Genomic DNA, 18,968 nt, shown 5'->3' with positions numbered 1-18,968 from the left:
AACATTTAAAATATTACTGCCCCAAGAAACGTTACGTCAGCTTTGGCATTGGCTGTCGTATGTCTCATGACCGATCACGTCATGCTAAAGAGTCAGATGTATCATTTGAATGAGATATGACTGAGTGGAGTCTGTGTGTTCACGGAGCGGTAGGAACACCATTTCAGCAATTAAAACATTAAAGGGTTACTTCAGTGATTTAGAATTAGGCTTTGTATCAGTAGAAAACTGGTAGTATTCCAATTATGGTACTTTCCCCCCCTCATATCCCCCTGAGACGAGAGAATTATGCATTATTTCTGGAAAAAATCCTCTGATGACGCAAATATCGTCATTTTGCGTCATCGGAGGATTTTTTGGCCAGAGCCTAAAGACTACAGCCAGTAGAAGGAGCTAGTTCTGCATGTTTTCAACACGCCCATAGGGGAGGGATCTTACTCACAGAATTTTTAATTGTAGTGTTTATTCTCTAACTGAACGAAATGATTGTATTACTATGAAAATCAAAACAACGCTGTAATGGTGGGCAAGTGATAAACCAGTAGCCGTGGCTTTGGGAGTGGCCTCGTTGGACAGCAAAGCAAGTGCAGTCTGGGAGTTGTTGTCTTTCATCCATCTTTTCTCAGTCTAGAAGGCACCAAATTCTAAAATAATTTCACATTTCTAATGCATAAATGACCCAGTTTAAATACACATTCATCTTCCCAGTGCTGAATTACCCCTTTAAGATCCACTCTGTTCTTTACATAAAGATATCGTATGGCTTCAGAAGACTTGGAATGCAACTTGAGTTAGTACTTTTATACTGTTTTTGGTCAGTTTTTGCAATAAATACCTGTGACTGTACTTGTATTTACCTGTTACGTGTTTTATATTGTTTAGAAGTGGGTAGGTTTGAGGTAGGAGTGGGGTTAGTTGCTCCAAAATATAAAAGTAGCCTATAAATATTTATAAAACCATGTGTACTTTTACAAATGAAAAGAATTAAATGTGTCTTAATCTGACGCATTGGGCAAACCAGTGAAATCAATGGAGTACCCTGTGCGCCAGAAAACGGTGCTAAAGGGGTACCCTGTGCGTTAAAAAGTGACGCCGAAGGGTCCTGACCAAGAGTCAATATGTGACAAATAGGAGTGAGACCGTGTTTTCAGCATCATTACTCCAGTCTTCAGTGTCACATGATCATTCTAATATGCTGATTTGGTGATTAATTATTAATAATGGTTCTTATTATTATAAATGTTGAAAATAATTTGAAAATTCAGCTTTGACATCACAGGAATAAATTATATTTTAAAATATAGCATTTTCTAGTATAAAATATACTATTTTAAATAGTAATATTACTGTTTTTTTTTAAGAGACTTATTTCAAAAACATAAAAAATATGAATTATTCAAAACTTTGAAATGTATACTCAGCGTAGGATATGTTTGTTCCACACTATTGTGTTTCACATTTTGAAATGATCATTTTACACTGAGCATCTATGCTTGCCAAATCTAGATTGCTAAATGTGGGCACAACTGCACAATTACCTTTTATATTATAGTTAATTATAACTACGTGGCCCTGACTTTGTGCATAAACACTCATATAGGCAGCTAATGGGTTTGATCAAGTGCCGCCACTCTCGCTGTGAATCATTTTTGACACCCCAACTGTCATTTGCATAATTAAATGCAAATGGATTGAGGTTGCATAATTAAAAATCTGACATGGATCAGTGTTGTGAAATAGCACAGATCAGTGTGGTGGAGAATAACAGACATAGTTCATCAGTGACAGGCCTTAGAAAACACAGCCTGTATAATTGGCTTCACTCTGTTAGGTGAATAACACTGAATGTTGTCTGTCTCACACTCCTGGTTGTAGTGCTTTGTTGTTGACAAAGCACTATGTTTTTGTGGAGTAAGCCTTATTGTGCTAATGCTAAGATGATCAATGCTTCCACCGCATGAGTTTTTAGATATACCCTGACACTGTTTACTTCTCCTTGCACCCAATATGATGAGTAATGTGATCACATCAATCAATGCAGCATGCACTACTGTTGGAAACTGCAAATAGCCTTAGTTGGCAAAGGCTATTTACACTAACTCTGCCCACCATTGTCTGGTTGGCAACAAAAATATGGTGGATTTAGTCATTGACACGGCCGACCCAAGTTCGAATTCGCCTTTTTTTCAAACCCATTCTTCGCCCTATTCCCATCTCATATAAGCATTTATTTGAAATAAAACTGAAGAAAATATTCCAAAAGTGGAAATGAATTGGGTAACGGGTATTTAATAGGCCTATAATTGAAATTGCTGTGTCCTCAGAGCCACTTCATTATCACTCTTGCCTTGTGACATGGTGCTCGATCCTGCTGGAAAATGCATGGATCATCACCAAATTGCTCCTGGGTTGTTGGGAGAAGTTGCTCTTGAAGGATGTTCTGAGACCATTCTTTATTCATGGCAGTGTTTTTGGGCAGAATTGTGAAAGCCCACCAGGGTTATATGTATACACATATAACGAGCGCATTTAGCCCAGTACACAGCGTTGTTTAGGATGTTCATTAAGTTCCGTCACAAAATACACTCACCTAAAGGATTATTAGGAACACCTGTTAAATTTCTCATTAATGCAATTATCTAAACAACCAATCACATGGCAGTTGCTTCAATGCATTTAGGGGTGTGGTCTTGGTCAAGACAATCTCCTGAACTCCAAACTGAATGTCAGAATGGGAAAGAAAGGTGATTTAAGCAATTTTGAGCATGGCATGGTTGTTGGTGCCAGACGGGCCGGTCTGAGTATTTCACAATCTGCTTAGTTACTGGGATTTTCACGCACAACCATTTCTAGGGTTTACAAAGAATGGTGTGAAAAGGGAAAAACATCCAGTATGCGGCAGTCCTGTGGGCGAAAATGCCTTGTTGATGCCAGAGGTCAGAGGAGAATGGGCCGACTGATTCAAGCTGATAGAAGAGCAACTTTGACTGAAATTACCACTCGTTACAACCGAGGTATGCAGCAAAGCATTTGTGAAGCCAAAACACACACAACCTTGAGGCGGATGGGCTACAACAGCAGAAGACCCCACCGGGTACCACTCATCTCCACTACGAATAGGAAAAAGAGGCTACAATTTGCACGAGCTCACCAAAATTGGACAGTTGAAGACTGGAAAATTGTTGCCTGGTCTGATGAGTCTCAATTTCTCTTGAGACATTCAGATGGTAGAGTCAGAATTTGGTGTAAACAGAATGAGAACATGGATCCATCATGCCTTGTTTCCACTGTGCAGGCTGGTGGTGGTGGTGTAATGGTGTGGGGGATGTTTTCTTGGCACACTTTAGGCCCCTTTGTACCAATTGGGCATCGTTTAAATGCCACTGCCTACCTGAGCATTGTTTCTGACCATGTCCATCCCTTTATGACCACCATGTACCCATCCTCTGATGGCTACTTCCAGCAGGATAATGCACCATTTCACAAAGCTCGAATCATTTCAAATTGGTTTCTTGAACATGACAATGAGTTCACTGGACTAAACTGGCCCCCACAGTCACCAGATCTCAACCCAATAGAGCATCTTTGGGATGTGGTGAAACGGTAGCTTCGTGCCCTGGATGTGCATCCCACAAATCTCCATCAACTGCAAGATGCTATCCTATCAATATGGGCCAACATTTCTAAAGAATGCTTTCAGCACCTTGTTGAATCAATGCCACGTAGAATTAAGGCAGTTCTGAAGGCCAAAGGGGGTCAAACACAGTATTAGTATGGTGTTCCTAATAATCCTTTAGGTGAGTGTAAGTACACCCTTTAGGACCTATAATTATTCATACTTACAGGGTAGGATTCTGAGGGGCAGCTGGTCCAGATAAACTGGTACTGACCTATCTTTCAAGAGCAAACGTTTTGTGTATCACATGTTGAACTCTGAAGTTTGAGAAGCAGTCGCCAGTAAATGACGTGTTTGAGGGCGGATAGCATACAGCATAGGCGGGCATTGTGCAAATGTAATTTCTAATGACGTAGAACCGTCACACACTGGGATTCGAGATACAAACGACTTGCTTGGGTGGTTCAGAGTCAATTCTTTCTTTTAGGAGACAAAATCGTGCACTTTCCACTAACAACCTTGCAGAACATTTATATTCACAGACAGCTATATTACACACCACTGTATGAATATTTCGAAAAACCATAATAGGGGCACTTTAATGCATTGACCCCTGCATGCATTGTCAGCATATTAAGCGTAATCGGCTGAAGAACATGCATGTAAACACACTCACAGTCTATGTCACCCTGAAAGCAAATGCCATCAGGTCTTGTTTGAACTCTTCTCTTCTCTTTTCCAGGTGGCCCATCTCGCTGGTCATCTCCACCGTGCGACTGCTGCTGCAAGGGCCACAAAGGGGAAGGCGAAGGTGAGAGTGGAACCTCATTCAACGAGCTCTCCACCTCCAGCTCGGAGAGCCACTCCGAGGCCAGCTCCCCGCAAGGTACCGTCATCCGTGGCCCGGTCAGCCGGCAGACACACGTGCAAACATTGGACAGGCCTCCCAAGAAAGGCCCCGTTCAGCATCTCCTGCAGCAGCAGCAGTCCGAGCAGCGCCGCAAGAGCGACCTTCTCCGGACGCTCACCGCGAGTTCCCGGGACACCAGCACCTGCAAGAAACGGCCAGCCAAAGAAAAGTTGACTGTGGAAGAGGAACTGGAGAAGTGCATCAAGGACTTCCGCAAGATCAAGATTCCTGAGCATTTTCCCGAGCGCAAGTACATGTGGCAGGCCGACCTCCTGCGCAAATACCGTCTTTGAGGGACGGTTTTTCAAACCTTAAGCGCAAGCTACAATAATGTCCATTTCACTGCTACAACTACTATTGCTACTACACACCACACTACTACTGCCTCTGACTTTCTTGTCAACGTCGGTCGATATCCAGAGCGACCACTTCATCTGCTTGAATGCTAATTGTTTACTTGTAAACACCTGCATTTTTGTAGAGTCCCAGAGAGACACACAGCTACTTCTCCTCCCTTGCTGAGCTACACAAATTTGTGTGTAATAGTTTGCTACAACTACAAATTTTTGACCTCGGTATGTTAGTGCCACAGCCATTGAGTTGAGGTGGCCCAGAGGTTGAAAGATGAATGTGTATCCACCTCATAAATAATGCATGTGGTCCCAACTGTGCCCTTTCTAAGAATAGCCACTGCCTTGGCGGACGTGTGAGTGGGTTTCCATTTCAACACTCGGAGAAGCACAGGAGACCATGGAGCCAAACGTGTTTTCCCTTTTTTTCGGATTCTCTACGTTCCATTTTCGTACCTCAGCTAAGCTACAATCAGTGGCTGTAAAGACCCCTCCGCGTATGGTCACGGCATAAAAGGGTTGTGGGTGGAAACTCAATAGCATCACATAAACGCTTTGAAGCTGCTGCCTGAAACATTGATTTAAACATGATATTCCTAATGGGAGTGGATGATGGCTTACTCTTGAGGTCAAAGGTTAAATACTGAATGGAACCGGAAAAGAAATACAACATTAGGGATGTATTCTGAAAGCAATCACACACCGAACAACACAAACATAGTTTAGGGGTTGTGCAATCTTTTTTGCAGAAGTATTCTGCAAAAAAGAATACTTTTTTGCTGCTGTATTCATTCCATCAATAACAGTGAATTTGAGAAATGGACGGCTTTGATAATATGTCCCTGATTATAATTCAGTGGAAACGTATTGGTAAAGTAATGGTTAATAATAGATATAAACATCATTTTTTAGACAAACCAATACCAAGGAGCTTAGATAGCCTATTTATTTATAATTAATTTGTAATTCTATTTAAAGTTTAGTTAATCATTTTGCAAGGATTTGCAAGGAACTTGGAAAACAACATAAGCATCATAACTTGCTGCTATTGAACTATATATTTACATATAGAGTATAGAGTGGTATAGAGTAATAGCTACAAATGTATGATAATGCCATACATTTATTTAAAAAAGAAACTGATGCCAAGGTTAAATTACAACTGATATTTATGGAAGAAGGAAGAAATGTTTTTTTTTTTTTTACCTGCTAATTTCCTATATATTATACCTTAACTGCCTGTGATGAACAGCCTTAACCTAAGTTTACCTAAAAATGTTTTTAATGTTATACAATTAATTGTCAAAAATGTGACTGGATGTTAAAATAGAGAGGTATAATGTATACGATGCGGGCCTTTTGTTTAGCATTCCATTTTGTGTACTGAGCAATTTATCGTTAACTAGAAGAAAAAAAATCTATTTATTTCATTTAAAAAATTATTAAAATATCACATTTATTTTCTCTGGTTTTAGACAATAACCTAAATGTATTACCAATAGTAATATTGTTGTAACCTCACTGTGTGAAGTGTGATGGACTCCAGATGCACGCTTGTGATGAAATTGATTTTGAATGTTTGGGGGGGTAAATGACAGGCATGGACATGTACACTTTCTTTTCTCAAAGTAGCCTTTTGAATTAGAATATAAATTAAGATTCATTGAGTGCTAATCAAAATTTAGCCTCAAACCTCTCATTCCCAAGTCTATTTACCAGAAATATGAAATTAAAGGGCAGAGAGAATAGCATGTATAATAGAATAAATATTATTTATTATCTGGGTACTTAAAGAATACAGCAAAGTCATTATTCATTGCATTGCACAGGTTTTCTTCTCTATTCCGAACACTAACCGTACTGTAAAAAAAAATAGCACTGCAAACCACATGTAAATAAAATTATATTAAAATGTCTTTTATATGAATTGCACTTGTAATCTGTAAGAGATTATTATTTGACCACTCAAGACAGCTAAATTATAATAAAAGTGTTTGGAATCCATATGAATGAAAATTATATATGTTAATATTTATATAATAATTGAGTACCATATGAAGCTACACTCTCAAAAATAAGAGTGCAAAATTGTACCTTTTAAGGTACAAGTGGCCGTCAATGGTGTGGGACCCTTAAGGGTACATTTTTGTACCTCTAAATCAGGGGTAGGCAAGTTCGGTCCTAGAGAGCTGATGTCCTGCAGAGTTTAGCTCCAACCCTACTAAGCCACCACAGTATAAAACTCATGGCTCCCAGCATGCATTGCAGCATTAAGTATTTCACCATTGTTGAGATTCATATGCTGATTCTTGATATCTGTGCGTGTCTAAACTTTTTTCTCCGCGAGAATGTATTTAAAAATCAAAATTCAGAATGCCTGATCTGTGGCACAAAAGTGTTGTTGGTGAATATTATTATTAATATTATTAGTCAGTGATGAGTTAAGTGAAATATTTTTCTTCATGGCTATTTTTGTTTTTGGCTTCTTTTGATTTGAACAGATTATGTGTTTTGTTAACACTCTATCAAAAACCACAAACTCACATAAAAAGCCAATAGTCAAACTGCCCAACTAAATGAAACACTGATCACCATAATGATGACCCACTGATCACATTTTCAATAAAACATCAACAACTAAACCTCTGTTAATTCTCAATAAGAGCTTCTATAGACGTCTTTCAGGGTTGGAGCCAAACTCTGCTGGACAGCGACTCACTAGGACCGAACTTGCCTACCCCGCCAAGAGGAAAACAATGGTATAATTGTACGCTAAGGACCAAATGTGTACCTTTAAATGTACAGTTATACATTTTGTTTCCCAAGGAACAAATTGTACCTCCACTGTACCTTTATTTCTGAGAGTGTACAGTAACAGAATGGGAAAAGAGCTGATTGTTGAAGTTAAAGTTGAGCTGTTATATGTAACACATGAGCACAACTCATCTAAAGCACAAACTCACTGCCGTTTTTACCAGGAAGTACCTGGAGATTCAGGTGGCATTCAAGCTGTGCTGTGCAGGCACCACACATTGATACATTCGATTCTATAATCAGTCATTTCCTCTTTATTTTATATAGGCCTACATCTAAACTTGAAAGATATATGTGACCCTGGACCACAAAACCAGTCATAAGTCACACGGGTATATTTGTGGCAATAGCCAACAATACATTGTATGGGTCAAAATTATCGATTTTTCTTTTATGCCAAAAATCAATAGGATATTAAGTAAAGATCATGTTCCATGAAGATATTTTGTAAATGTCCTACCATAAATGTATCAAAAATGTATTATTAGTAGAAATATGCATTGCTAAGGACTTTATTTAGACAACTTTAAAAGCCATTTTCTTAATATTTAGATTTTTTTGCACCCTCAGATTCCAGATTTTCAAATCTCGACCAAATATTTTCCGAACAAACCATACATCTATGGAAAGCTTATTTATTATTCATTCAGTAAATAATTAAATCTCAATTTCAAAAAATTTACCCTTATTACTGGTTTTGTGGTTCAGGGTCACATACTGTTTAGCCAAAGGCTTTGGTGGTAAAAGCCCCTTTTATGGTAGCAGAGAGCCCTTGTGAAAAAGTTTGCTTAATCAATGTGCATTTGTAGAGTACTTTAAATCTTAAAAGTATATATGTAACTGTGCTTGCAGACAATATAAAAGGCCACTTAAGTGTACTTTCATGACTATGTTATCACACTTAAGTACACTTTTAAGTGCACTTTGTAATAATGCCAAATTGAAATTTTAACTGTTTGATTTTAAATCATTATGTTTCAATAAATGTTTGTCATGCTTTAAAGAACACTTTGATTATAATTTGTACTGTAGTGTGTTATTGAAGTTAATATATTTTGTACTAAATTGCAACTTAATCATTACAAATGTGTAATGCCAAATATATTTAAATACATGACATAAGTTTCAATAGAAATTACATATTTCAAAGGCAATAAAAGTAATTATGAAAATAGGCTCATTTTCCTGCTCCCCTAGAGTCAATCAGTTGAGTCTTACCTTTTTCGAATCCATTCAGACGATCTCCGGGTCTGGCGGTAGCACTTTTAGCATAGCTTAGCATAGATCATTGAATCTGATTAGACCGTTAGCATCTCGCTCAAAAAAATTACCAAAGAGTTTTGATCAAGGAACTTTGCTGCCGTACCATGGGTGCAGCAGGCGCAATGATATTACGCATTGCGCCGCTGCACCCATAGTACGGCAGCAAAGTTCCTTGAATATTATGCAGGAATGAGAGTATAGTTCCTAGCCATATCGCCTAGAAAATCACAACTTTTCATTTTCCGTCGGTCTTAGTACACGATGTAACTACAGAAGAGTCAAGTTTTAAATAGGAAAAATATCGAAACTCTTTGGTTGAGATGCTAACGGTCTAATCAGATTCAATGATCTATGCTAAGCTATGCTAAAAGTGCTACCGTCAGACCCAGAGATCGGCTGAATGGATTTGAAAATGGTAAAACTCAACTGTTTAACTATAGGGGAGTTGGAAAATGAGCCTATTTTTTTTTTTTAAAAGTGGCGTGTTCCTTTAAAGGGATGAAAATTACTCCATGATTTACTCATACCCATCCTATGTTTATATGACATTCTTCTTTCAGATGAATACAATCAGAGTTATATTAAAAAGACAAAATTTTGAAGCCCAAAAAGTACATCTATCCATCATAAACCGTGGGGTCTTTTTAATTTTTGGGTGAACTAACCCTTTAAGTGGGTCTAAAGGTCTAAAGGTCTAAAAGCACTCTTATGTTCGACTTACTGCATTTAATATCCATTAAAACTATAATATATTTTCATTCAATTGTAAAGAATATGCAAACATTACCTTGAGTTCACACTTAAGTATATTCTTTTAAAGTATATTATTTACATAATAAGTATGCTTTTTAAAAGTATGCTAAAGTGTACTTCTTCACAAGGGAGATCAATATATTTTCATTTGATTAGATTGTAAAGTCAGCGATGAAATGAATGGCATTATGATTATAACTCAAAGTGTCCGGTTTAAGAGTTACACCGCAGCTAAAGCCACACCGAGATAGTAAGTAGTGAGTAGTAAGCATTAAAAGTGGTCTCTTCCATTTAAAGGGGCATTTACACCGGCAGGTTTATATTAAACATCAAATATTGACTGTTATTAGTGCTGCGTGTAGCATTTTCACATTCGTTGTTATTGAAATTAGAAACAATGCCTCTTTCACACTACATGCAAAAGCAGTGCAAAATATGTTACAGTATTCACACTGACCCAAAAATACAGTAAAAATGCCATATCAACCTTTCAAACAATCATATGTAATATAGATTTAACTTCTTTCTTTTCTTTAAAAGTGAAACAAACAGTACTTCAGTAAATCTGACTAAATCCATACTATTATTAGTTACAGTTTGGGGTTTGTGTTCCGTTTTAGAGTTATGATTATGTTAAGATTATGTACCGCTTCCGGCAAAAATATGTTTCAAAACGTCAAAACTTTCATGTTTCGGCATGTTTGGGCCTGTAGGAAGAGGCCTGCACTGATTTTTCAGTCCCAGTCCGGTTTCTATAGCCTATTTTTTCCAATTTCCACAGACAACACTTCAGATCTCCAATTACAGAAGACTATGCGCTATTATTATTAGATAATTATATTTTGTGGGAGCCACGAGTCATTTCTTTCTCCTGCTTCCCGCTTCTATTCCGTATAACTACATGGATATAATCAGGGCTTGACATGAACTTTTTTGCTCACCAGTCACTGTGGCTAGTGGCTTTCTAAAGTGACTAGCCACTTAGCATTTTCACTGGCCACAATTTTGACATCGATACCATGGGGAAAAACTGCCATATAGATATTTTTTATATTATCTCATAATTTGACTGCAGGTATATTAGGCTGCTGATGCACAGATCCATTATATTTTATGCGCAATCGTACGCTCAAATTCAAGCCCTGTAACACCAACAATATTCATCTGGGGCAAATGAAACGAGCGAGTGAGGGGAGGAGGGTTGTGTAAACTTGCTGTCGGAGAGATGAGAGAGAGAGAAAGTGCAGCTGGTATCATGTGTCCATTCTGCAGAAGATGAGTATTGGAAGCGTTTCAGATAATTCAGTATCAACATTTTTGACAACACTACATAGCACTTAGTTTATTGTTTCAAATGTCATAAATAAAAATTTATTTATTATACATAGAATTCAACCTGCCAAAGTGGTGAGTAGGAGTGACTGCTTTACACGCCACAGCTGAAATACACACGCATTTGGTGGGTTGGCGGGTGTTTATGTCAAGCACTGGATATGAATCTGGTCCCCATCCTCATTTAAAATAGATTCAGATGATCAAGTTAAAGTAAAAGTCCTTCATGACCTTGGGCCCTATTTTAACAATCTAAGCATATGGTCTGAAGCTCACACCACAGGTGCACTTATGCTGCGTTCACACCAAACGCGAATAGAGTGTCAAAACGCGTTTGACGTGAACATTTTTAATCCATTTGCGCGTCCGCACCGAATTGGACGCGCGTAGATATCGAGCGTTTGAAGCGAAATAGACGCGCGTTCAAGGCGCTCCAGGAGAAATATGTCATAAAACACCACTCTGCCTCTTTTCATTTTCATTAAAAATATATATTAAACATTAATAACCACACAAATGTGGTCCAGGCAACTCCTACATTATCTTCACTGCATGTATAATTAAATATCCTTAAAAAATAAAGTTATGAAACTTCTCTTTGCCCTCAGTCAAAACGATTTGGCAGACAACAAATTATAGATTCATGAGAGCAAAGATCGCCCGTTAGATCCACACAAGAATCAAGACAAACCACTACAGGACATCAGAGCCAGCGGCAAACGTCAGAAGAACTAGCTGAGGAACGGCTGCTCTCGCCGGGGTTATGAGCGCTGAGTGCCCGGTGATCGCCTGGATCTCACAACTCCAAAAACACAAGATTATTTTTTTTAGATAGGCACTCACTTTATAAATAAACCACGGATTTGAGCTTTAAACAACTACATTCTCACCTGAAAAAGTCTTAAAACTACATTTTGTGACACAATAATAGTATTTTTAAATTATGCAGGGTTTCTCATCACGTCACTTTACCACGTGACTGCAGCGAGCAGGCTCCTGATTGGTTAACGCGGCGCGAATTGACGGCAAAGTTAAAATTTTTCAACTCGGGCGTCAGACAGGAATTCGCTTCAAACACGTGAATGCACAAAAGCACCACTCGCGTGTATCGCACTGGACGCGCGAATGAGGCGGATTCGCGTCCTTCGCGCGTGGGACCTCCAGGCGCGCATCAACGCGCCTTTCCATTGACTTAACATTGAAATCACTCGTGCCAGACGCTCTATTCGCGTTTGGTGTGAACGCAGCATTAGGGTGTCCGAATCCACTTTTGCTAGTTTAACGACGGAAAAAAAGGGTCCAAAAGGGTTGTACCTAGTCTCTTATTAAGTCATGGGTGTGTTTCGGGCGTAACGTGCAATAAACCAATCAGAGTCTCGTCTCCTCTCCTCTCGTCTCATCAGAGTCCCATTCCCTTTAAAAGCCAGTTGCGCTTGCGCCATGGCGGTTTCGCTATTTGCATGGAGGAATTTGCGAGCTGAAAGACTAACCGCTTCTCCAGAGAGGAATCCTTTTATTATTAATATTTAAATATGTTTGTGTGCTTCTGCGCATCCCTGTGTGTGTGATAATCAGAGTGTATGCGCGTTGTGCACCCGCCTATAGGCGCATATTACTAACACATCCTTTAAATAACACAAAAAATACTGTGCTATTGACTTTAGACCAGGTTTTTGTTGGTCAATGGCGCAGTCGTTTTCAGTTCCTCAAAATAGCAACGCGCTAACAATGCGCCTGAACACGTCTGGTTTTCAGACCAGCACGCCCATGGTTGAACAGATGGGCGCGAGTGCATTTGCTGTTTAAACAACGTGGCGCTGGATCTGAAAATGATCGGATGAAACTAGCAAAAAACACTTGTGTTAGCCGCATTGCACCGGGTGAATGATAGGGCCCATAGTCTCGATAATCATTTTATAATTTATGGCCATTATTAGAGGAAATGTTCAATGTAGTAACCCAGAAAATACCTTACTTTTTTTGTATCCGCAGCAGAAATGCTGTTGGTGTGAAGCAGCACAAGCCTGCTGTTGCTTTGCTCACATGCTGCTTGTGCGTGCGGCGTGAAACAGGTCTCAGAGCTGAACCATGGGATGCAGCGTCTACTGTTCATTTGAGATTCTGTGCCCATGACACGGGTTTCTTGATTCAAAGATTCATCTCACATCTCTCAAAGATATAGCTCTCAGCAGTTTCACATCGGCACCTTTTTCAATATTCTGCAATGTTCTTTGTTACTGTCAAAAAATAATGAGAATGCCCAGTATATTTTTCTTTTTCTTAAATGATCTTGTCTATGTCAGATTGGATAGGGTAGTCTGATTCCCCTTTCATTTTAAATGAAAAACTCACATATTGCTATTATTATTATTATAATCCGCAGCAAGCTGTAGCTTGAGATCAGTGTTATGCTAGTGTTTGACATGTTTATTGATTACATAGAAACTCATAGTGCTGATTCACAACTACCAATAGTTTCATTTTCAACTAAATACACATTTCCATTAATAATATGGCTAGAATTGAGCAAAGCCAGGGTCAGAAATTAGCCAAGAGTTAGTTTACAAATGCCAGCGAAGATATTCAAAATGTGGCAAAATATTTCATAATATTCGAATATATGCCTTAGACATAAATGAAGACCACGCTGTTTATCTGAAAAAAAATAAAAAGGCAAAAAACATTCCTAAAAAAATAAATTCCCAGGGGTGATAATGCAAAATAAAAAAGACACTAGCAGAAACATAAAACTCTTGTTCATGATGTCACATGGTCTATCTCGCAATTCTGACTTTATATCTCAAAACTCTGACTTTTTATCTCAAAATTCTGACTTTATATCACACAATCGCAATTCTGAGAAAAAAGTCGCAATTATCTTTTCAAATGTTTTATTCTGTGGCGGAAACAAGCTTCCATATCAAATAAAATGATACATTCACAAATATTATACGCTAAATCTCAGAAGTGTGTATGTATTTGCTATTAAGAATTGAGAATTTTGTAAAAGTAAACTATATTATAAAGAAAATATGCATTAAAACTACACTGTAATATTCTTCAAATTCAAACACGATGAAAAAACATTTATCATTGTACCCAACAGTCTTCATAACTATCTTCCGTTTTGGCTAATTTGTATGAATTTGTATGATCTCATTTGTGCATTTCCACACTATCTGCTAATGCCTTAGCTTCACGCTTATTTTTTTTTTCTAAAAATCTAACATCGTACAAATTCCTAAAAAATTGCCACCTCGTAAAATAGTAATTTTTTTCTGTGAGATCAGGTTGTTGTACCCAGAATGTATGGCGTATGTGAAAGGTCTCATTTAATGCATCGTAATGGTGTGTTTTAAGGTTTACGGTAACACTTTACAATACATTCCCATTAGTTAATGCATTAGGTAACATTACCTAACAATGAGTAGCCTAATACATTTGTTTTTATAGTATTTATTCATATTTGTTAACGTTAGTTAATATAATACAGTAGTTCATCGTTTGTTCATTTTAGTTCACAGTTCATAAGGCGCAACTTTTGATTTAATGATATATTACTAAATGTTGAACATAAACTAAGATATTTTTATTGTTAATTCATGTTAACTTATGGAACCTTGTTGTAAACTGTTACCAAATTTACTCTGTATTTTCACAAGCGCACAGAGGAGTGAAAGAGATGTTTAGAAATGTTCATGTTATAGATGTGTCATTATGAATAATGAAAATTGTGCATCAAAATGCAGGCTCTATTGACTCTTAGCTCATTGGTTTTATTTGTTCATGAAAATCCAGTGACAATACATGTAACTTTACTTGCTCATTGTTATTTCGAGTCAAACTGAAGCCTGATCGCAGGTTGCTGAGTCTGAAAACAAAGAAAATCTGATGATACCGAGCAACTTTTTGAAATAGGCTAGCAAGAAAAATCATTTGGCACATATTTTGTGAGACTGTATTTTCTGTTTCCTCTCCTTTCAGATGTTCACACACTCATGGCCCGCTCTACTGCCAGACAGGCCTGTTTAAAATGTTGCAACAGCTACACCCCCTATTGTTTGGCCCTTTTTATGTCTTCTTTTTAACCCACATAAAAATCAATCGCATAAGACTGACGAAACTGTATGTCTGAGAATAAAACCAATACCTGAATGCATTAAAATGCTAATTTGAAAACTTGCAGAGCACACCACTAAAGGGTTGTTTGGTGTCGTTTTTTGACTTCAAAAAGGTCCAGATGATTGTGCGCATGCCAGTGTATGAAATATTGCAAATGTTAGTCTGTTTGTGATGATGTTAAAACATACCAAAAAACACAGGGGAAAAAAAGGTAAAGCACAAAGTGTGGGTTGTGTCTGCTAATGTTTGCCACAAATGTACTGTATATTGTTATGTATAAAAGAGAGCATCATCTGAGATGTCTTTAGATACAAGCATAGAGGATATACAAATGTGCCAGTAAAATAAAATTCTATAGAAACACTGCTTTTGCCTGTGGTGCTGAGATATTGAATGAATGATTTAAAGCATCTGGCTTGAAATGAATACTTTCTGAAAAGTCGTAGCAAAAGATTGGTATCAAAACATTTCAAGGACATAAAGAGAAAAGAGAAAACAACATATTGAATGATGTTTCAGACAAATCTTGAAGGCTTTAGGTTATTTTTTGCACAAATATCATCCATATGTTACATATTTAGACTCCACATTCCATATGTCCAGTATGCTGGACACATTTGTTGTTTATTTTCTTGGCATATGATAAAAATGGTTGTTATCCAGCCAGCTTATGGGATTATGGAAAACTCACATATTGATGGGACCTTCAAGCTAAGATTGATTTTACCTGAATTATCTTTGTACATTTGAAGATTATAGAATGATAGCGTTATAAAACGTTATTTTTTTAATGTTATAAAAAGATTTGGATTAAGCGAATAATTACATATTAAATATGTTGTGTCATTATGTAATATCGCTTTAAAGGGATAGTTCACCCAAAAATGAAAGTTCTGTTATCTTTTATTCACCCTCAAGTTGTTCTAAACCTGTATGAGTTTCTTTGTTCAGCTGAACACAAAAAGATATTTTGAAGAATGTTTGTAACCAAGCAGATAGAACAACCATTGACTACCATAGTAGGGCAGAAAATACTTGAAAATCTGCTTTGTTACAAACATTCTTCTAAATATCTTCTTTTGTGTTCAGCAGAACAAAGAAACTCATACAGGTTTGGAACAACCTGAGGGTGAGTAAATTAAGATAGAATTTTCATTTTTGGGTGAACTAACCCTTTAATGTTTAAAAAAAAAAAACGATTTAGGGTATTATTCAATATTAATAATTTGATGAATATCTTTGTTAAAACATCATCATTTTACTAGAGGCAGCCATACTCCTCGTAGTCACAGAGACAATAAACATAGGTTTTGGTTTCACCAATTAGCATGATTCTTTGGAAATTTAAACAAATGTAAAGTGAATGTGTGTGTATTTGCGTGCACAGAGTCACATAGCCAAGCGACATTACATAATGATTAACATATTTAATATGTCATTATTTCCCTTAAAGCTGCAGTCCGTAACTTTTTGCGCTATAGCGGTTAATAAACAGAACTGCATGCGTCTTGCGGAAGAACATTGCAGCCGGTGCTACTTGTGCTCCTCCGCACAATATAATAGCCCCAATATAAACACTTATTATAAGTGTACCATAACGATTAAGGGTCAGACAAAAACACGGTTTGGAAAATGGAATCATGTTGTACATTCTCATATAATTTTTGTAAATCTTGAACAAAAAAAAGTTACGGACAGCAGCTTTAATCCTTGCTTATTCTTAGATGCCGGTGTCTGGCTGAGCCAAAGCAGACTAACAACTGATCAGATTTATGGCACTGAGAAGAGCGGTGGACGCAAGTGCCCTTATGGAAGAAAGGAGAAAGAGAGAAGGACAGAAGGCCTGCAGAACAACAGAGAGTGCCACATTAATGTAGATGTTTGCAAAAAAAAAGTTCAGGAAGTAAAGTAAATAGGAACTTTGGTATATAATAACTTCTATATGTTACATTACTAAAAGTCCAAAGATGAAGATGAGTCAAAAGATTCCAAAACAAGGTTTTAATAAGAAAACAAACTCAGATAGTCTAAGTCCACGAGACAATGTGTCTAAGGGAGTTTTCACACCTACCTTGTTTGGTCCGGATTTTCTGACTTTTCAGTTTGGTCCGAATCAAAATTGCAGGTGTGAAACCTCCCCCGTACCACGGTCCGGACCAAACAGGCGAAATTTGGTCAGACGAAAAGAGGTAGTCTCGGTCCGGATCAAAATGAACAAAGGTTCGGTTCGTTTCTAGTGTGAAAGCATTTTCTGTATGGTTCGGACTTTCAGAGCATTTACAGGAAGTTCCTCTTTATGTTTAAATATTATAACGTTATTTTTAAATTCAATCTACGCTACATTGATTATGAAAAGTGAAAATATGCGCAATATGTCAGAAGACAAAAAGACAGAAATAATTTTGAACTAAATTTTGTATGATTTTGCTTAGAAAGCATTTCTTTAATGGGAATTTCGTTTGGTATAAATTGTATCTTAATTTTAATCAACGTTTAATCAGATAATTGCCTGGATTTAATAAATAAGACTAACTAAAAGACTTAACAGGTGTAATGATCAAATGGTGATTAACAATGGTGGGAAAACATGAACAAAAGAAACATGAAGCCGTACAGAGCAAACTATTGCAAACTAACCTTACCCCCCTGAGAAGGCACTGCATCGCGCAGTAAAATGGCAGGGAAGGAGGTTGGCGAAGGGATGGAAACAGGCAGGCAGAAGGAAATGAGCAGGAAGGGACGGATGGCGGTAGGAGCCATGGAGGTGTTACCGATGAGAAAAAAGGAGGGTACCCAGAGACCTGCACAGGTGATGCCTCATGGTGGCATTACTGGAGGGAGGAGCCATGGGAGTGCAGAGTTCAACGGCACCATGGGGACAAACAACGGTGATGGATCTGATGGAGGTGGAGACCTGGGCACAGACAGAGTGTTGCTGGAACTGGCCGACAACATAGGCCACGGAGGACGCGATGAAGCTGCAATGACGACCCCCCAAGGGAGAACTGGTGTACCGAAGGGGGTGCAACTAAGGACTGACGTGGAGCCTGAGGAAAGGCGGAGCTAGACTGAGCCGAAGGGGTGGAGGGCAAGAGCACAGTGGACGGCTCTGGATGTAAGTCCATGGCATCTGGCTGCCGATATCTGACCCAGGCGAAGCCGGTTAGGCCGACAGAGCCCGGTGGAGTCGTTAGCCCGATGGTCCCTGGTGACGCAGAGGGAGGAAGGAGTGAAGGCAGAGGTGTAGATATGGGATCAGCAGCCAGAGACGGAGAAAACAGCAGTTTCAATGCCTCATCTGATATCTACTGCTGTTTTTGATTTGTATTATTCTTTGTCAGAGAGTGCTCTCATGCAAATCTGTTATTTTGTGTTTGTTTTCATACAGGCAAATACACTCGCTGGCAATTACTTTCACTTTTCGCTTTTGTTCACATTTCCAAAGAAACATGCTAATTGGTGGTTCAAATGTTCATTGGTTGAGAAGAGGGCAGTTTCAACCAATCTGGGCATGCGGGTCGGACTAAGCATCAACAATCGTTTCTGTCTGGCTTAGAGGAACAAACCGCATGGGTTTCTTTGATGAATTCATGCTGTTTATGCTCGAAAGGGAATCTGCTTTTTTCACATTTTATAATTCAATAACACTTTCTATGTGCTCAAGCCCAAGTTTCCATATTATTATTAAAATAAATGTAATAAAGTGATTAAAAACACATACACACACATATATTAGTAGAGTTATTGCTAACAACTGTATAAATAATTTAGCTGTTTCAGTATGCATTTATTTTAATACTAATCTTTA

The 18,968-nt window shown here is 38.0% G+C and overlaps 1 protein-coding gene across 1 annotated transcript in view; it reads left to right on the top strand.

Moving 5' to 3' along the window:
- The window catches only part of kctd16b (potassium channel tetramerization domain containing 16b), a gene marked incomplete at its 5' end in the record, with an annotated part of 162,931 nt that extends 156,651 nt beyond the window's left edge, over positions 1-6,280 (top strand). The window contains one exon of the mRNA XM_079834052.1: positions 4,359-6,280. Within this exon, the coding sequence (XP_079690178.1) occupies positions 4,359-4,819 (461 nt within the window). The 3' untranslated portion in view covers positions 4,820-6,280. The remainder of the gene's footprint in view (positions 1-4,358) is intronic.
- Positions 6,281-18,968: the final 12,688 nt, after the last annotated feature.

This window comes from Gobio gobio, assembly GCF_949357685.1.
Source record: "Gobio gobio genome assembly, chromosome: 14".
Taxonomy (NCBI): domain Eukaryota; kingdom Metazoa; phylum Chordata; class Actinopteri; order Cypriniformes; family Gobionidae; genus Gobio; species Gobio gobio.
This window is presented reverse-complemented; position numbering and strand designations above follow the sequence as displayed.